The following is a 19,828-nucleotide window of genomic DNA, read 5'->3' on the forward strand; positions in this document are numbered from 1 at the left end:
TAGCCGGCACCGGTGGTGGTCGTAGCAAGACGCGTTCGCATGAATGAAATGGATGCTATCCCCCTCCTCGCATTACTACGCAGCAGCAGCGGCGGCTGCAGCTGTCGCGTCTTTGTTTGTTGGGGTGGGTTGGGTTGGATGGGGGCGGGTGGGGGTGAGGGTGTGTGGAAGGGGGGGACGCGGGTCAGAGGGAATGCTTCTGCTCCTCGCCCATGACCACTCAGTCACATCCGGGCGCTCACTGTGACCGGGCGCATACCTCTCGTTTGGACATTGCGTGTGCTTGTGAGTTTAATTGAAGATGGCTGCTGATGAGGACGTCGAGGACTCCTTCCGCCCCTTCACGAAGCAGTCACTGGCCGACATAGAGGAGCGCATCGCCGCTAAACAGGGACAAGCCAAGCGAAAGGTATGCTGTTTACAACAGCGGCGGATTCCCAACCCCTCATATCCAAAGAAATCTTTATTGGAAAGTTGCAAGTGCGGATGAATGTTTTTATGTGCAACATTACCCCTTAATAGTGCGAACGTAGCGATAAATCGGACGCCCTTCCGCAGATGAGTTGATGACGTCACGAGCAAACACACCGAATGGGTTTACCACATCTGAGATGCTCTCAGGCGTTGTGCGTGGATCTGAAATGGCTCCTCGTCGATGTTGCTTACTCGCTTATGAATGATAAATGCCCTTAGTGAAAAGTTCGCACTGAACGATTAGGTACCTAAATCAACAACAACACTTACGACGTCACCAACTCGTGAAAAGCGGGCAGCAAATTTCGCGTTTTCTTACGTAGAACATACCCACAAACACAGTACATCTGAAGTAATCTTCGGCCTTGTGCATTAGGGTGGACCGAAAAACGCGAAGCTGTCACAATCGAATCGCATTTGCGCACACACGTTCGCATTTGACACCTTGATTTAAGAAGAAAGACATGTTTGAAATCAGAACATATCTTCCGCTCGCACATTTCGATCTATTTTTCAAAAAAATGACGTCGTTCAGCATTTAAATAAATGAGTTACGTGGATTGCATTGCGCTTGATATCGTGATGCGATCCCGAGTCTGAAGAAAATAAATATTTCCCCTTTTCTCCTTTTTTAAGGGTCTCTCATTCTTTTCTAAGTGTCCTTTGTCATACGCAAGGGCCTCGCGTGGCTCATTGTTGTTCTCAATAACGGCTGTGATTCCATCCTTTACGAACGGTTCTCCCTGAACACGTAAATGAACCAGATCTCTAATTAAGTCACCGATTCATTAATGAAAAATGGGGCGGCAACTTCCACTTTCACTTCTGAGAAGTCTGAACGATAGGATCATATTTCCCGTCTCTATTGAATGATAGCTTCAGCGTAGGTTTTCAGGGATCAAAAGAGTGATCGGTCATCGACCCATCATTTTCTGAATAACTCGTTCATTCCCACCCTTGTCCCATTGTACATCACTTTCCGATTTCACAACTATCATCCAATTAAAAGAGTGGCGTTACAACCGCTGCTTAGGGCCGCGCGTTCTGATTGGTTGACAGACTGTTCCAACAATGGTTTCAGCGACGGGAAAAGGGACATGCCGAGTGGTGGAATAAGGGATGGGATTCCCATCCCTGGAGCCATTGTGTGAAACGGTCATTTTTCCTTCATCATCGGAGCGATCGCTAAAGCTAACTCTACTGTCGGCGTCAAAATGATGTGCCGCTCTACTTTACAAATTTATAACTGGACTTCAGTGCATTCCATAATAATGAATAATACGTCATTTTAAAGGAAGTTTTATTTTCAATTCTGATTTATTTTTTGTTTCATGAAAAATCCAAAAATCAAGACACGCGAGCGCAATAAATGACTCCGCGCACCATAAAATTAGCCGTGTTGTCAAATTCATGAACTTTGTAACTCAATCTAGGGAAAACTACTATGTCAACAACATTCATCTCCCACAATATGTTGCAAACATTAATGTAGATTAATAAAATGGGTTTTTCGTATCTTAAGAACGCATATTTTGTTATAAAATAGCGAAAATGTTAAAACACTATCCAGTCCTACAGTTTGCCCCGAAAGAAAAATAAAATTGATGGGAAACACTTCTTAATTTTTTTTTTAATTTTCTATGATCCATAATCTATAAAAAATATTGATATTTGTGAATATTAATGACTACCATTAATGTCATGTTGCCAAACGGGGCCGCGCCGGGTCAGTGCCGGTTACTAGGAAGCAAAGTTTTGCGCGCAAGACATGGCAACGCAGCATTCGTTCGCTCCGGCGAGATAGTGTTTAAACATTTTCGTTATTTTACAAAAAAATATGCATTCTTTAAATTCGCAGAAGGCATTTCATTGATCTGCGTTAATGTTTACAGCTTAATGTGGAAGATGAACGTTGTAGACGTAGTAGTTTTCCCTAGGTTGAGTTACAAAGTTCATGAATTTGACAAAACGGCTAATCTTATGGTGCGCGGAGTCATTTATTGCATTCGCGTGTCTTGATGTTTGGATTTTTCATTAGACAAAAAATAAACCAGAATTGAGTATAAAATTTACTTTTAAATGGCGTATTATTCATTATTATGGCATAAACTGAAGCCTAGATATAAATTTGCAAAATACAGCGGCACGTCATTTTGACGCCAACAGTAGGTAAGGACGGAAAAAATGATCGTGTGATTAAGACTGCACCGAGTGGATAGCTGCAGGGAAGAAACCATTTTTCGTCTTGTTTTTCCATCTTCTGAGTTCCAATAGTTAATTGCGATTTCAGGTTAGAGTGAAGGACAATATTTCAGCCCAGGAGCATTGCCTGCAATGCACAGGCGAACCTAGTTTTTTTTCTTTCTACGACAAACGCAGCGACTACTAGCGATAAACCTGATACGCCGGGAAACCTAAGATCATACAACAATGATTAGGTACTTTTGGCCGCGACAAATATCTTTCCAAATGGCGGTCTTGATTTTAGATGGACTAAAAACTCTATAATGCAACCTCTAATCTAACCTCACGCAGTAGCGGATCTATGGGGGGGGGGGCTTAGGTGGCTATAGCCCCCCCTCGGGTATCCAATTTACACTAGATAGAATGGTAATTTTTTCCGACCCCACTACTGCTGGAATTTCAACCCCCACTTAGCCCCTCCCTTGTCCCTATCCTGGATTCGCCACTGACCTCACCTCAACCACCAGATTCCTATAGGTCATCTACTTCTACATAATACCCCCCAAGCCTCTTCAATGACGTGATGTGTTCGTACAATAGCCGTTAACGAAATAAAAGGAAAGAATTGAGGATATTTGACTACGAAGTCCCGCCTAAATTTTATTGCAATGATTTTCTTTTGAAGTGAGGACATGAATGCAAGAGAGTGGTAATTACCATGAGGCCGTCATGTGAGGTTATTGTCTTTTTAAGGTTAAAGGCGAGCCAGCTCTTCACTTGGGACACGATCACGATCACTGTATCTACAATTACACTACCTGTCCCCTTAAATAGCTATATGATCGCTAATGTTCGCTAAAGCTACCAGTAATCACTGAATAAACACATAACGATTAGAATTTCGATATTTGAAAGAATTTTCAGACCACATCTTACCGTATTAAATAATGAACAATTGGTTTTATTTCCCTCATAAGAATCAAAGAAACTTTCAAAAAGGTATCGTAGTTGAAAAAGTTGCAAATTTGCCGCTAGTTAGTTATTCAAAAAGTCAAACAGTGAAGTGATGCCACACACAGCCAGATTAATCTTGACCTACTCTATAAATGCGTTGACCATTTTCACTCATCGCAAAACCATAACCAAAAATTACTTAGAAAGCCGTTTTACTACGCAAATGTAATGCTGAAAGTTATGTACACTAAAGAATGAAGTTCGCCGTGAAAAAATATTTGTCTTACAAATTTGATAGTCGGGTTTCGAACCCGGATCACCCGATTACCGGTCAGGCGTGTTAACAAGTTGCACCACCAAGCCATTTTCTCAGAGCAAACTTCGGGATGGGTTTTACCGAACAAGATGTTGACGTCACATGTCCACACTGTGGCACATGTGGCGAGGGTCGTGCTTACTAAGCCACTGTCATGTCGGGGTGAAAATCCCTTATTTTGCCGCTGATCTGATAGGACGATTTTTAATGAGTGCAGGAACAAGTAACTTTGTACGCAGTCACGCGCACGGGTGCAAAGTTAAATACACCAACGGACGAATTCGCCATGAAAAAATTCCGGCTAATTCAAATATGTCACTTGTTCGTGCAGTGCTCTAAAAGTTATAATCACCATTGGTTGTTTTCAAAATGGGCGTGGTTTGGTGATTTCTTCTCCATAGGTGTTTGTCACCGAAATAGAATTCGATTTTCGCCAATTTTAAACTTAACGGCTCGGGCGGCAGCGATTATCTGGATCCCTACAGGACGTAGTAGGTTGTAAGGGTCATTTCCAATTGTTCTAGATTCAGAGGCGGATTGTGGTTTGAAAATGGAAAAAAGCTACGCTGGATATTCAGTCTTAAAGAGAGTGAAAAGAAATGAACCAAATAAATATTTCCTCCGATAAAATGTTCTAAGTCACGGCTAATTATGGGGGTGATGAGAAATGTGATAATCTTTACGGAGGTTAAGGTCAAATCTAACGCAACAACTTAAGAGCCATCGAAGTTCATTATCTAATTCCGATGGAAATTTATCGCAAGGCCAGGCGCAGTAAACAAGTGAACGGAAAACAAGCGCAGAAATAAACATTTTACGAGTAGTAATGAGAAGAAGGGATTTGTGTCTTTTCAGCTGATATAACATTCTATTGACCTTATCAATGGATTAATTTATGTGATGATGCCACGAGAGATTATTAGTCAGAGTATTACCAAGCTTTCAAACAGTGTTACTAAATCCGATATCGAAGTCACCGATTTTACGAGAGGGTAATGTGGGAGGAAATGTTCATTTTGCCGAGTATTCCGGAGTCACCAAAAATGATTGCCTGCGTTTTGGAGGACTTTAAAACTGAAAAATTTTCCTGGTCCATGTATGGATTGGTGAAACGTCTTCATTGACAAGGGAGATCGTGGCTGCCAATTCATTAGGATAAGTATAAAATAAAAGCGGAGGCCATGGGAATTAAGCATGTATTTGCTGTGTGTAACGCTCTTTACTAAGTCGAGGATGTAAAGACCGAATAAAAGAGGCCCAATTACTGACCCTTGTAGCACCTCGCATTGGACAGTAACCCAAGTCGATCTGTTGTTGTTTTCTCCCAGTACTGCCTTAGTTTGATTTTCAAGATATAATTGGAACCAATTTAAAATAAAACAAGAATAGTTGAGGACGAATAATGATAATTTAATAGTTGAATCAAAGAGGACCATAACGGTCACTATCTCACGATCCATTTCACTTCGGATATAATCTGTAACTTAATGTAATTCGGATTGCGTACCTCCTGAAGCGTTTACGAAAACCAGAGTGAAAGGGGTTCGCCTTGGCAGAAAGTTAATGAGTCATTTGTTGATGAACAATTTTCTCTACGGTTTTGGATAAGGCACATAGAATAATGATTGGCCGGAAATCGGCAGGGGGGGAGGGCTTTCGGACTTCGTTGATGGGTCTCACGAGTGCGTTTTTCCATACGCTAGGGAAACGGAATTGGAGAAAGAACAGTTGAATATTTCAAGCAGTATTGATGAGAGATTCGCAGGTAATTTACGAATTAAAACATTTGAAATTCCATCAACCCTGGATGAGTGGGATGGGGAACGGGCCATATATATACATAGCACTTCAGGAGTAACATATTGGAAATAGAAACCTTCATTATTGAAAGGCACGAGAACGTCATCAAAGAAGGAGGTGGATAGAAGGCGTTTGTTTGGATTATGGGAAGCAGAAATGAAATACTCATTAAGCCATGTAAGAGTTGGTGCTTTCCTAGCTAACGATGTGGACGAATGCTTCGCAGGACTGCCAACAGGTGAGCTTTTCTATTAGATCCGACGCGGTATAAAACCGTTCGACTTCGCACCAGAAGCACAACCAAATGTGAAAGTGCATTTCAATAGAAAAAAGAGAGTATGCCTGCAAAAATATCAGTAAAAAACCATTCGCGTGTACCTTGTCGATAGACATTTAAATAGACATGGGGGGCCGGGAAGAGGAGTCCATGGAGCATGGATGGCTCTCGGCTAGAAAAAGAGTTTGTTTATAATAAGAGTCCGTTTCCCTACTTTAACCAAACGATGTAAGCCCATTCTCCGTAGTAGTTTATGAAATGCACTCAAAGGAAGAAACCTTTCAGTGTACCTCTTGCAGTGCCCAGCGATTACATAATAAGTGTCATTCGTAGAAATATTCATTAATTTTACTATCTGGTGATTATTTTCTATCACTGTTATATCTATTATCCACTTATAAAAGTGAATGAGGCCATATCGCATCCACAAGCTTGCCGCGTCACCGCAACTCTCCGCCGCCGCCGGCCAGAACCGGAGTCGACCGCACGCTCGAAAAAACGATTTTTAGTTCGGGGTTACAAGTTGGTTCAAGATTTTACTTTAGATTCACAATGTAGAAGCTTCATAGAACGACGTGGTATAAGTCACTTGGCGAAAGGCGGCAGAAGTATCTACTTTTTCTCTATGTTTATGTAAAAAATTGGCTGAAAACAGGCTCCGCCATTTTGTTATATATCTATGGTTAATGATGAAATAAAATCTTTGGAAACCCTTCAAATGGAAGAAAAGTGTTAATTAATATGGTATAACAGTGTTGTCAATAAAACTATTCATGAAACCACTGCATGAGGATAAAGTTGGCTATTTTTAGAAAAAATCGAGGGTGGTCGTTTTTCGCTAAATTTGTTCAACTTCGACCTCAGATATGTTATTAACGTGAAGACACAAGAAATAAATAATCTTTCAAGTTATTCACAATTTATTTGAGAATATGCATGCGAAGTTTCAACTTCCTAGCTCAAAAAATCGTTTTTGGTGTTTAGGCCAGCTTTTTTCGATTGTTTCGACTGTGCGACGTTTCAATGGCTAACTCTGACATTGTCCTCAGGGCGTTGAGGACTCGTTGGCTCTAACTAAGAGAACACCTCACCTTTTAAGGTATCCCGCGAAGCATTAAAACACACTCATTGAGCTGTTCAAAACAGGTATGAAACGGGGGGGGGGGGGGATTGGCATGAGACCAAGGTTCCAAGACCAAGGTCACTAAAAGTTCAGCTATGTTTGGGTCGCGTCACTTACACCGGAGAAAAACCGGGAGAGAAAAAAAAAGAAAAACAGGACCCGGCCTCCAAAACCCGTACCTTACTTAAACAACTTCGGTTTCCTTGTTCGAAGGAAAGCCCCACGGAGTCGATTTCTTTCTCGTGTTAGCTTCATAATATTGGGGCTGAACCGTGAGGATTTGCGACGGTTTGGAGAGCAAGGCCTAAGAGGAGTAACCTTACCTACACAATTTATAATGTTAGAATACCTTTAACAACAATACAATTTGAATAAAACACTTCATTGCTATCACAAGATTCCTTATTCCAAACTTCTTCAGCGGAGTAATGTCAACCATTATATCATTCCTACTTCAAGCAGCTCACTCACTCATGCTTTAATCCTGAGGTTGATTCGGACAGGTGAGGGTAGAGTTCACCACAGGATAAGTCGAAGGTGAGTAAAAAGCAAACAGTCAGGGTAGTTAGATTAGTTCCTTTCCCAGGGACTCCTCGTACTTCGAGGATTTTACATTTTGGGGGTGTCCGAGGGCAGGGGCGCAGCTAGGAGTTAAGGCTGGGGGGGTTTAGATGCAACTAATCCCGGGGTGTGTGGGGGTATGGAATACCCACCAGGATAATCGGTAGGTGCGAGATTAATAAATTGCGGAATTTTAAGATAAACGATTCAAAATGGTCAGATTTACGGCGTTCTGAGGGATATTTAATTAATCATTACAGTAGCCTACTAGTATTATCAGTGGAAACGAGACTCCAGGGCGGGCTCGCAAGGTTACACTCCTGGGGCAGGGTCTATAAGCGCGAGCTTTTCACCTCTGCACCCAGAAGGGGGAGGACAAGAAGGAGAAAGGAAGGAGGCGCCGTCGCGATAGGAGCCCGACGACGCCTCCTGGGAGTGGATATGGGAGGAAGGGAAGGGACGAGGAATCCCACACCGTCACAAAGGCGGGCGGGTCCTACCATACTATTAGTATTATCAATCCATTTAAGTGAAATGAATTAAACTTAAATTTTTCTCTGACCTCTGGGGGGGAGGCTTTAACCCCCATAAACCCCCCCTCGCTGCGCCACTGTCCAAGGGATTCGCCCGGGATTTGAACCCATGACCCTTCATTCTATTACCACAAGGCTCCAACTTATAACAACGTTTTCATCCCTACTAAATGTTCCATCTTCACATTCCTCATTGGCGGGACACACTCTTGCTCCTGAAGCATTCCCAACACATTTTTCTCAAGGCACGAATTCATCTATCTGAACACAAAATAAGTGTTTCAATAGGGAGGGAATTTCTCATCCCGTTTCAAAACGGACGATTTACGAATCCAATTGCCGATGGTGGCAGCACCGGAGAGGTGATGGAGAGGAAACGGCCACATTGTACTAAGTGTAGAAGTCGTCGTGTTTTTCGTTAAAAATTCGATGAGATATATCTTGAGGTTGAAATTTCGACCTCGTCAGCGATGAATGCCGGCGGATATGCTAAATAAAATGCAACATTATGTACAAGTCTGGTTCGGAAATGAGTAAACAAGTTGTTGACATCCTCAGACATTCTCCGTAAATGCATACGTACTCAATGCTATTTAGATGTACCTTTAGCTCATACAAATTTTTTCCAGTCAAACTTAATGCAGTGTAGCATATTTATCGAAAGACATTTCACACAACATTGAAAATATTGATCGCAATATTATGGGAAACCGTAAAAAAATCACGAAAAACACCTGCGCTCAAACAGCTTCATTCAAGCTATCACCTTCCCAAAGCTTCGAATCTTGGCCGCCAGGTGTCAGAGTCTTCACTAAGTATCGCGAATAAAAATGGCCGAAAGATTACCCGAGTGGAAAAATTCATGACGACTCAACATGGCCGTAATTGTTGCGTCGGCATGGAAATGAGGAAGCAAATGTAAGCCGGGACCAAACAATACACAACAATGCATTCATTCACGGTCGAGTTCCGATCACCCGACAGCCCGTCACGGTCGGGAGCAATCTGAAAACAGGCACGTAGCCAAGGGAAGAGCTTCGGTGAGTTCCATCCTCCCCCCGATTTTTTCCTTGTGGCGACTACCCGCAATGCATTCCATTAGGACACAACCAGCCCAGCAATGGCGCTTACCCTCTTACTTTCTCTCAATTATTCAAAGTTGTGGTCTGAGCTTCAGAATCTCAGATCAAAAATTTTCTCAGAATCAGTTACAATAGGGTGGTTTCCTATTATTTTTATTGCCTTTTTAAATGACGATATCTATTTTTCGCGATTAAATGAAAAGTGAAAATTTCCAAGCGCGCGAAAACGCGACGGTTAAGAATGTGAATGCTGGGAAAAGCCCGTGTGACGTCATTCTGGATCCGGCTGCCGCCGTGGTGCCGCCTTGGTGCGAGGCTATGAGCGCCGCTACGATGCAGGCTACTATTAGGTAGCAGAGTATCCTGCTGGCAGGTAGTGCTTGGCTTAAATAAGGATTATTAATACCCTATCAAACGAAGAAACTTTCCGACCATAGGCAATTTTAATAGATGATTATTAAGAAATGTTTCCCTGAGCTCTGTGCCTCATTCATGCATTGATAATAGCAGACGACGTAAAGCTTCTATGTACTCGTATAGAAACTAGGTCCCTGTGACGTCACGTGGAGTGGCATCACATGGGCGCCAATCTGGCCTTTTCAAATAAGGTTAAAATTGACCATTAACATTCGTCTAAACTGGGATTTCTAAAACCAAATAATTTGTATATTATGAATACACTAATGGTGGGTAACGAATCGCAATTAATGCCTTTCGTTTTCTTTGATGTAGAAAACAACTCTATTACCTACTAACGTCATAGACCTAAAATTTCAAACCTCTTTTTTTTTAATCAGACGGATTTTGGAAACAAACAAACACCTAGGGAGACCAATTTGTGATGACAACGGCCATGTTTGGTAAAAACCAAGGATGACTATATGAATTTCAGCAGTGTGCAAGCGAAACTGATGGCTTATTTACGAGAGAAGTCAAGACTGAAGGCCACCGATATTTTTTTTCTACCGGGCATCACGGATTACCATCGAAGTATCCCAGCCTCCTCAAGTGCATCCATGATTATGCCCAAACTTCATTCCAATCTCAGGCTTGCTGTTCTTCAATTAATGGAAAAACCAGAAAAAACATTTATTTGCACAAAAATTAAGATTATGAACAATTAAGAAGAAATAGTATCGGAGAAGAATATTAGTTTGGTAAAAAAAGAGAAAACATAAAAAACAAAAGAATGATGGAAATAATGAAAATTAATAAAAGAGATAAAATGTCATTCGTAATAGTTCTTCACACAGTCCAAACATATCAGCGTCAACTCAAATATATGCGCAATAAATCAATTTCCTGCGTTTGCTGGGTGTCCATCAGTGGCGTAGCTAGGGACCCCCCGCTCCAAAATACAAAAGCAAACTTACTTTGCATCTCAACTGAAAACCAAATATTGAAAAATGATGAATTTACAAAATATTTCTTTGAAAAATGAAGTTTTTTTATAATGGAAAGTGTTAAAATTAGTTTAAAACCCTCTACTTAGTACCCTGGTTTTCAAAAATTCCTCCCACCTGCTTTTGGACCCCCCCCCCCCCCCGAACAAAATAAATTGCTACGCCACTGGTGTCAATGGAATCAGCGGAACGACAAACACATTCGCGCCTTTAATATCCTGAACGTGAGTGGCAACCAACTCCAATGATGGTGATGGCGGAATCGCATTGAAACTGTCGTCAACCGACATCAGTCGACGCGGTAAAAAAAGCCCGGAAACTATGAGAGAATCTCCTTGAGTAGGTACTCACGGGGTACAGTGGGCTGAAATCGAAAAAAAGCTGGCCAAAAATCATATCTTCCATATTTTTATAATTAGCTCAATGACATTTTTCCTACTAATCTTGTTTAGGCTATATAACATGAAAATAATGACATTTTTCCGAAAATCGATCCGGGGAGTTTTTTTAAGCAAATTCGAGGAGACGGAAAAAACCAAAAATCTACTATTTGGACCACTTTAGTATAGAGGGAGCATTTAATTTAAATTAATAGTTAAGAATAAAAAAGTAAGTTGTTTAACATTTACTTTAATAATTTAAATAAAAAATTTCATATTTAAAACATAAAATTATTTTTTTAACATTATTAATGATTTAATCAATTAACTTTACGTCAGCATTTTGTCTGATAGAACATACGTAAGAAATCACTTGGTAAACAATTTAACCACAAGCCACAATGCCACATAAAATTATTTATGTACCATAATAAGTAAGCATAAATATATAAAACATTAGAAAACATAAGGGATAAATTAACCAGCCCACTACCAGTTTTCATCGGATTCCCAGCTGTCACTGTCCTCATCAGAAGTTGGCTCTACCAATACAAGTAAGTTTCGTATATCCTTTGAAACATTTCTTTTAGCATGTATACAAACTTAACTATTTGATATTAGAGGATCCGAATTTAGGAGGTGCAATCGGAAAAGATGTCCCATCTCAGCTAAGCTTGAAATTTTTCGCGTATGGTGCGTTCGGAATTTTCTGATATCTTTGTGGCGAGATTCCAAAGCTTCCTCCGAAAGTTGGCCAATTGGAGGCACTGATGCCTTGGCAAGTGATGCTCCATGAAACAGCACCTTGTGCACTGTGGGCGGCATATAGTACCACGGATACAAATCCACAAAAAGGGATGCCGTTTCTGAGTACTCGCTGAAATTGGCGTAATCTATCTCAATTCCAGATGTCAGAGCTTTAAAATCGAGGCAAACCTCGAGATGAGTTCCTCGTTAATGCCTATTTGAAAAGGAAAAAAGTCCTCACCAAATCCTTCTTCCAAAAAATCTAAATATTCATAACAAATTTTGGAATTATTAAATAAAAATGATATATAAGTTTTTGATGGTAAATATACCAGTAATTTCTGATGTTAGCTTAGGATCAGGAAAAAACATCGGGCAGTGTTCCCATCCTTAGTCGTGCCTGAGATATATTACTTGGAAAACGTACCCTTTTATCGTTCCGATATATTCTTCACTAGTGGTAGTTCGGTCTCAACGCTGAAATTTCACGATAGGTAAAGGGAAAATAAACCCTGGTTCTTCGCGTCCGTATCACAAGCACTGCGATCCTTTCGCACTCAAGAAGACAAACTGACTAATTTTCTCGATAAAATCGGGAAAGTGAATATTTTTCAACGAATTGGGTGGTTTCCTATAATTTTTTATTGCCTAAATCGAAAGCTTATTACTCCTGGAGTACTTATTTCACGCTTTTAGATTTTTAAATGACGATATCTATTTTTCGCGATCAAATGAAAAGTGAAAATCTTCAAGCGCGCGGAAACGCGACGGCTAAGTATGAATGCCGGGAAAACTCCGCGTGACGTCGTTCTGGTTCCCGCTGCCGCCCTGTGAGGTGACCTTGGGGCGAGGCTTTGAGCGCTGATACGACGGAGGATGCTGGCAGGTAGCAGAGTATCCAGCTAGCTGGTAGCGCTTGGCTTAAATAAGGATTATTAATACCTTATCAAACGAAGAAAACATTCCGACCTTAGTCAGTTTGATATTTTAATAGGTGGTTATTAAGAGATGTTTCCCTGAGCTTTGTGCCTCATGCATCCATTGGCAATCACAGGCGATGTATAACTCCTGTGTAGAAACTAGGTCCCTGTGACGTCACGTGGAGTGGAATCGCATGGGCGCCAATCTGGCCTTTTTCAAATGATAAAATTGACCATTGCCATTCGTTAAAAAAACAACGGGCGTAGGCAAAGAAATTCAGGATTTAATTAGTAAATGTTCTGAATGTCTTGAACGCAGGCCAGCGAGAGAGGAGCCGCTAAAGCCGACTGAGACACCAGCGCGACCCTGGCAGGTCTTTGGGATTGACATTTGCCACAACTGCGGTCGAGAATATCTAATTGCAGTTGACTATTTTTCAAAATATCCTGAGGTCGCTCGATTGGAGAACTCTGGAGCACCTTTAGTGGTTGGGAATCTGAAACCGACCTTCGCGCGGCATGGTATTCCCGAAATGTCTGGGCGGATAATGGGCCTCCTTTTAGTTCGAATGGCATCCGGAACTTTGCGAGAGAATACGGTTTCGAACTTCTAACGAGCAGTCCCTTTCATCCAAAAAGCAACGGCCAGGCGGAAGCAGCAGTAAAAATTGTAAAAAATATATTCGCCAAAGAAACAGATCCAATCTTGGGCCTTCTCGCATACCGATCTTCAAGGTTGGAATCGGGGTATTCTTCGTCAGAGTTATTAATGGGTCGAAAGCTCAGAACAAACGTCCCAATGGGCCCCATGGGGTTAGCTCCTAAGTGGCCCAACCTCGAAGCCCTCCGGCGCAAGAACCACTTCGTCACAGAGAGAGCTAGGCGGAATTACAACCGACGGCATCGCGCCTCACTAACAGCGGGGGACAGAGTATGGGTGAAAGACCGCCGGGACGATCATCGGAGAGGCAGGTCATCCTCTTGATCATTTCTTCTTGAGACCGGCCACAGAGTCGTGAGAAGAAATCGAGCAGCGCTGACTCCGGCTCGGGCACCAGCAGAATTGGCGGGGGGACCCGATCCTGAGTTCGCGGGGTCGTTCCCAGACCCTCGCGAAAAAGAGGTCCAGGCGGAGAGAGCAGACGGAGCAGTCCAAGGGTACCGAACGAGATACGGACGGATCGTTCGTCCTCCACAAAGACTGCAAATGCAGTAACGGTTTTTGCCGCCACACATTTCTTTGAGAAGAATTTGAAGGAGAGATGTGGCGGGTTCGAGCACTGGCGGTCGAACAGGGCGACCTCCAACCCGGGGTGTCGGCCGACGTACATAAATACGGCGCACAGTGGGCGGAAATCGAAAAAAGCTTGACAAAACCGTAATTATTCACTATTTTTTTGGTAAACAAAAATGGTACAGTCCGATAGAATAATTTCCAAGGATAAAGGAACTATGGCTATTTAAATAATTGGTTCACCCATTAAATCATTAGAAGCCGTTAAAGACTAGAAAAAAATATTTAAAAAATTCAATTCTAAATTTCTGCAAAAATCGGGTATTTACTTTCGCTAGTGAGCCGTTAATACGGTTTTCCATAAATTTCAACGCATATTTTGTAAAAGAGTGAACCTTTCATAAGATTTATACGGGATAGTTTATTTATTTTTATCAATTTTTCATATGATAATTAAACATTCAAAAGTGCATTGTTTTTGGATTATTTCTGACATAAAGTGGAAAAAAACTTTATGAGGGCGACGAGACTCGATCGTAAAATTCATATGGAAATAAAGACCTAAATCTTGACTATGTGATCCAAAAGAGAAATCTCGCTCCAACTTGCTGCCTTGCTTTTAAAGATGGCATATGTATAAAAAGGCAACGCAGCCGCCCAGCCCGGCCGCGGAATATCCTGATTTGGTTTTTGCTCCAGTTTAAAGCAAATAATGTTTCCGCCACTATTATTTTTACCCCAATTGTTAGGAAAGATGTGAAATCTAAAAGTAAAGGCAATGTTTTGTCAAAAAAACCTTTTGTACTCTCTTATGGCACATTGAAAGTGGATAATTCGCCGCTTCCGCCGGTCACCCATGAGCCCGATGAGGACGTGGGACCAAACGTCGGCAGAGTGCTTTGCTCCCTTATTCGTACTTATTCTCGCATGCATATATACACAGGGAATGTCCCGCACTTAGGTCCCTTAAAACCAGAAATCCTTCCGACCTTGAGGAGAGGGAAAAGAATCGAAGCAGGCGCGGTCAGTGCACACGACCGACAGACCGCAATTATTCCTTGGGGCGGTAATCCGCTTCCACTACTAGTAGTTCACTAAGTAACACCTCTTGACTTCTCCAGTAAATTGTTCCTTCAAAATGTGGGGCTCGTGAATTTGGTGTTTGGGCTAGGTTGTTTCTTTGAAAAGTCGCCGCTAGTTGTTTTACCACCGTAGCGCACGTGCATCGATTAATGCCCTCCAAAAGATCGCTTCACTGGAACACGCTAGTGAACGAGTTAGCTGGCGATTTACAAGGCGGTTTTCCCAAAAATGCGCACGTTTTATTGGCTTAGATAATGTCTTGCTTCCTCAGTTTTACTCATACGGTCAGTCTAACTTAGCTGGTGAGTGTTGAAACATCGACGTCTTTTAGCCACAGTGACTACTGACAGAGGAGTTCTCCTCGGTGAACCCATCGATTGGTTGCCGGTTGTCGAAGTTACTCTAATACAGAGAGGTGGTACACGACGGAGGGAATATGTTAATCGGTCACAGGTATGATTAACACCTCTAGTTGTAGAAATATTTACTGTCGATAAGGCAACGTTAGAAAATGTAGCTATTTTTGTGGCTTGTAGATTTAGAAGTTTTTATCTCCGACAGCGGAGAAAATGGAGAGGAGGGAAGTGACTCGAAAAGAACTGCACGATGCTATCTGCCAAGGAATGGTGCAGACGATAGAGTCGAAAAAATTATTGGCATTCAAATTTCTATACAAAAAATTTAGCATTGAAGGAGATGGAGAGATAAGGGATTTTTTGGGAAATTTGGGACTTCCAATTGACGTTGATCGTTTCCGCGAGTATTGAACTTCCACTGCTGCCCTTTGTGTGGAGCACTATGAATGGTATTTTATGCCCCCAACTGCGCATAAGATTCTAATTCATAGAGCCTCTATTGTAAGCGCAGCAGTGCTACCCATTGGACAATTGTCGGAGGAGGCCCTTGAATCGAGGCACAAGGATATTAGTAGGTTCAGGGAGCAGCACTCCAGAAAATTTTCAAGAATGATGTCGTTCGAAGATATTTCGAAGACTTCTTCTATCTTCGGACGCAATAATACCCTCATCAATCGATTCGAATCACGGAAATGTGAAGGTACCTAAAGGAGCTAGGAACCTCCTGATTGAGGAGAACGCAGAGTCGGATGGATACGAGATTGATTCAGATGACGAAGACCTATAACTGTATTTACTCAGGTATGCATTATTTCCATTTCATTAGTCATTCATTTCAGATACAGAAATATGGTTTTAACTTCTAATGAAAATAATCGAAAAGTACTTGCATTAATTTCCGTGGAATACATTGATTAAATCCATATCTTTATATAGATACCGCGCATCGATACATATTCTGTGATGTATCGATACATCACGGTAAAGTTGTTTAGGGTTATGTATCGAAGTTTCTAAGTCATTGATAGCACTTCTATGAATATAATAAACATCTAACATGCAGCGCTTTTAATGTTAAAATTAGGGAATTTTTACTGTTACTGCCATTTTATTTTAGAGAGGCCCCTGATTGTTCTAGAGCAAAAATAACATTAGATTCGGATTAAGGAGGTAAAAATAATGAAAAATCGAAAAAATCGTGGATCTACGTTGAATAATAACGGAGATATTAGTTTTGTCAAGCTTTTTTCGATTTCCGCCCTCTGTGCGGCGGGCTGACGACGGAGCGGGGGAGTTGTCGTGTTGTACTGTTACCAGATTGTTACTCTGTTTTTCGCTCTCTGCAATAAACCGAGTTCTCACAAGGAATTCCTCTAAGTTATTACGCCCGTCAGCACACGGTATTTGCAAAACCAAATGATTTGTATATTATATGTACACTAATGGTGAGTAACGAATCGCAATCAATTCCTTTCGTTATCTTTGATGAAGGAAACTACCCTATTGGAAAGAAGCCTTTGTGGAAAACCCCGTTTGCGCGGATGTCGATGTTCCTCAACTGTCCAAAAATCCCTTCATAGACCGAGGCAATAAAGTAATAAGCGGCATTTCTACAAATGGACAGTTATGAACCTAGTACAGAACTACTTTAACGCTAGATAAGAATCATAACACGGTGGTTGCGTTTTCGGGTACGATAGGGATTAAAACGCGGTCGGCACGGTATTGCCCGCCACCACGGCGGCGCTCCGCCACACGTGTCCCCTTTCCAGTGTTTGAGCTTATGGGAGTTATAAAAGGCCGAGGAGGGTGTGGAGAGCAAAATATGTGAGTGCATAGTGTTTAGAATTGGGTTTTCCAAGAATTTATATATAATGCTTTGCAGCCGCCCGCTTCCGAAGACAAGAATCTGACTTGCCGGCGCAATCGTTGAGTCCATTATGTCTTATGAAGGAAATCGTAATGTGCCCTTGGAAAAATTGGAACAATAAGACTAATGTGGCATGCTAAATGTTAGCAGTGTATGTAAGTGTAGAAATCTTTAATTTCGTCTCACTTTTAGCGAATTATCCTCGACTACAGTTGAGTCTAAACAAGTGTTCGTATCTAGCCACCGTGTCTGGCGGTTGGACATTCACGCACATAACTCGATAGGAGAGGCGGGGTGGCAAATTGGGGCAGGATTTTTCCATTGATAACTAAAGTCGACACTTTATTTTATAATGTGATGCTAAACACTTCGTGAGGCAAAGTGAAAAACATTAAGTTTTTCTCTACATTATGTTAGAAATACATGAAAAATAGGACATTTTAATTGTTTAAATAAGAGCAATAAAAATTATCGCTAGAATAAAACATTTCACTACGACGGATTTAAAAAATGTTCACTTTTATTATGTAATGATTTAAATTCAGGCATTTTAAAACATAACGCAACAGTAGCAAAAAACGTCAGTCAACTTTTTAAAAAAAATGGGAAATATATTTTGAGATAATTTTTCATTAAACAGACAGACGCCTCCCGCTTTTAAAAAAATGAGTTATAAATAAAATAATTTCAGTAATGTGGTCAATGATCATTCTATAATTTGAAAATATAATAGTTTTTTCCAAATTAAAAAGTGAAAAAAATAATTATTGGCCAGCTTTTTTCGATTTCAGCCCACTGTGGCGGGGGACGCTAGCAAGAAGAATGAGAATGCGGAGTGTGAATGGCGTGTTGTATGAGAAGAGGAGCGTGTGTTAACGAAGCAAGTCACGATCGCCCAAGGCCGCAATCAACCATAGCGCACTTGCTCCTTCATATGCTGCCCGCAATTACTGCCACTTCCGCCCACGCAATCATGCATCTATCCATGCAAAAGCCTTGAAGAGGTCCACTCGATGCTCTCTTTGAGTCCGTTGCGTCTTTAAAATACTATGTCACATACTTAACCCGTTTCCGTCCATGAAAATACCTCCCAACGACTTTTAAGATAATCAATGACTAACTTCTAACAACACGTATCTCAAAAATAGCAACTTTTCAGGAGAGATAAAAAACGATAAATATTTTTTACTTGTACACTGAAATTAAAAATCAAAAGTTCAAAATACTGAAAAAGAAGCGTTCATTTGCAAACAAGGACTTGTTTTATGCTTGCATTTATTTTTAAAATGTTATTACACTTTGTTTAAGATAACCTCTCAAACCTGCCGAATTCTAGATACGTGTCGTTAGAACTTAGCCATCGATATGGAGGTGTTCCGATCCTAATATCGTCTTAAGTAAAAATACGCTCGTCCATTTAAATATTATGGTTATGCATTAATCACACAGTTCTCTCAGAATGAGCCATGGCGTGAGTTAAAATCATCTTTTCAATGCCCTTCTATTATACCCGCATAGTATTTCCAAGCATTGGGCGTCCATATCGAAATTCCGATTTGCGCCAATCTCTTTCAGCAAGTGAGATTATTTACGCCAGCTTCAGAAATAAACAAGTACAAGGATTAGATTAGGACGCCAAAACCTTATGCAGCATATTGGAGACAACTTAAAAGAGTTCGCTGTTTTTCGTCAAGAGCCTCATTTGTCGAGCAAGGTAGGGCGTAGCCACGTGGTTACAGAGGGCGGAAATAGGTTAACACGGCTTGTAGATAAATAGCAACAAATCATTCATGAATAGATTGAAATCGTTCAAGAATATCACTTTGCGTAATATTCCTGTACCCGTACTCTATGGCTGCGATCACAGGCAAAATTAGAGCGAATCTTAGCGAGGGGTTTCGTCGAATATGTATACTATAAGAGGATGCCTGTTTGTTTGTCCGCTACGCGTTTTCATACGGCTGCACGGATTTCGACCAAAATTGTATGTAGGTACATCTCATGCTATCAAACCTCGTACAGCTACTTTCGACTGCGTCCTTTGCGTTGTTTCCTGACTACCGTTTGTTACGTCACGTCTTAAAACTTTTGCAGTTTGACATCCTGGCGGGTAGGCACACCTCTTGACGAGCTCAAAGAGAAAGCATAAAAATCCTGCCACGTGACCATGAATTCCAAGTTCCCCGTTTCTCTGGGTACTATCCTTCCAGAAAGTAGCGGATACAGGAAAAACTCAAGGGGGGGGGAGGGGCGCAAAATATTTATTGAGCTACCTTTACTGTTATCGGAGTGAAAAATAAGTCGCATGCAAAGTTTGAGAAAGTTTCATTTGAGCTGATTTTACACGTACAGAAGATAATGCTATCTTATGATATAAAAAAGTGAAAATTGTGGTTCTGCAATGTTGGGCAATGTAGGTGGCCCCGCAAGGGGGGGCGCGCGACCCCTGCGCCCCCCATATGTATCCACCACTGCTTCCCGAGCAACGACGGGTAGCATGCTAGTTTTGAATAAAAATGGAGAATAATCGT

At 41.4% G+C, this 19,828-nt stretch overlaps 1 protein-coding gene across 1 annotated transcript in view; it reads left to right on the forward strand.

Annotated features, from left to right (window-relative positions):
- Positions 1-212: 212 nt before the first annotated feature.
- Positions 213-19,828, forward strand: part of LOC124166526 (sodium channel protein para-like) — a 274,676-nt gene continuing 255,060 nt past the window's right edge. The window contains exon 1 of the mRNA XM_046544070.1: positions 213-409. Coding sequence (XP_046400026.1) covers positions 302-409 — 108 coding nt within the window. The 5' untranslated portion in view covers positions 213-301. The remainder of the gene's footprint in view (positions 410-19,828) is intronic.

This window comes from Ischnura elegans, chromosome 10 (genome assembly GCF_921293095.1).
Source record: "Ischnura elegans chromosome 10, ioIscEleg1.1, whole genome shotgun sequence".
In the NCBI taxonomy this organism is placed as follows: domain Eukaryota; kingdom Metazoa; phylum Arthropoda; class Insecta; order Odonata; family Coenagrionidae; genus Ischnura; species Ischnura elegans.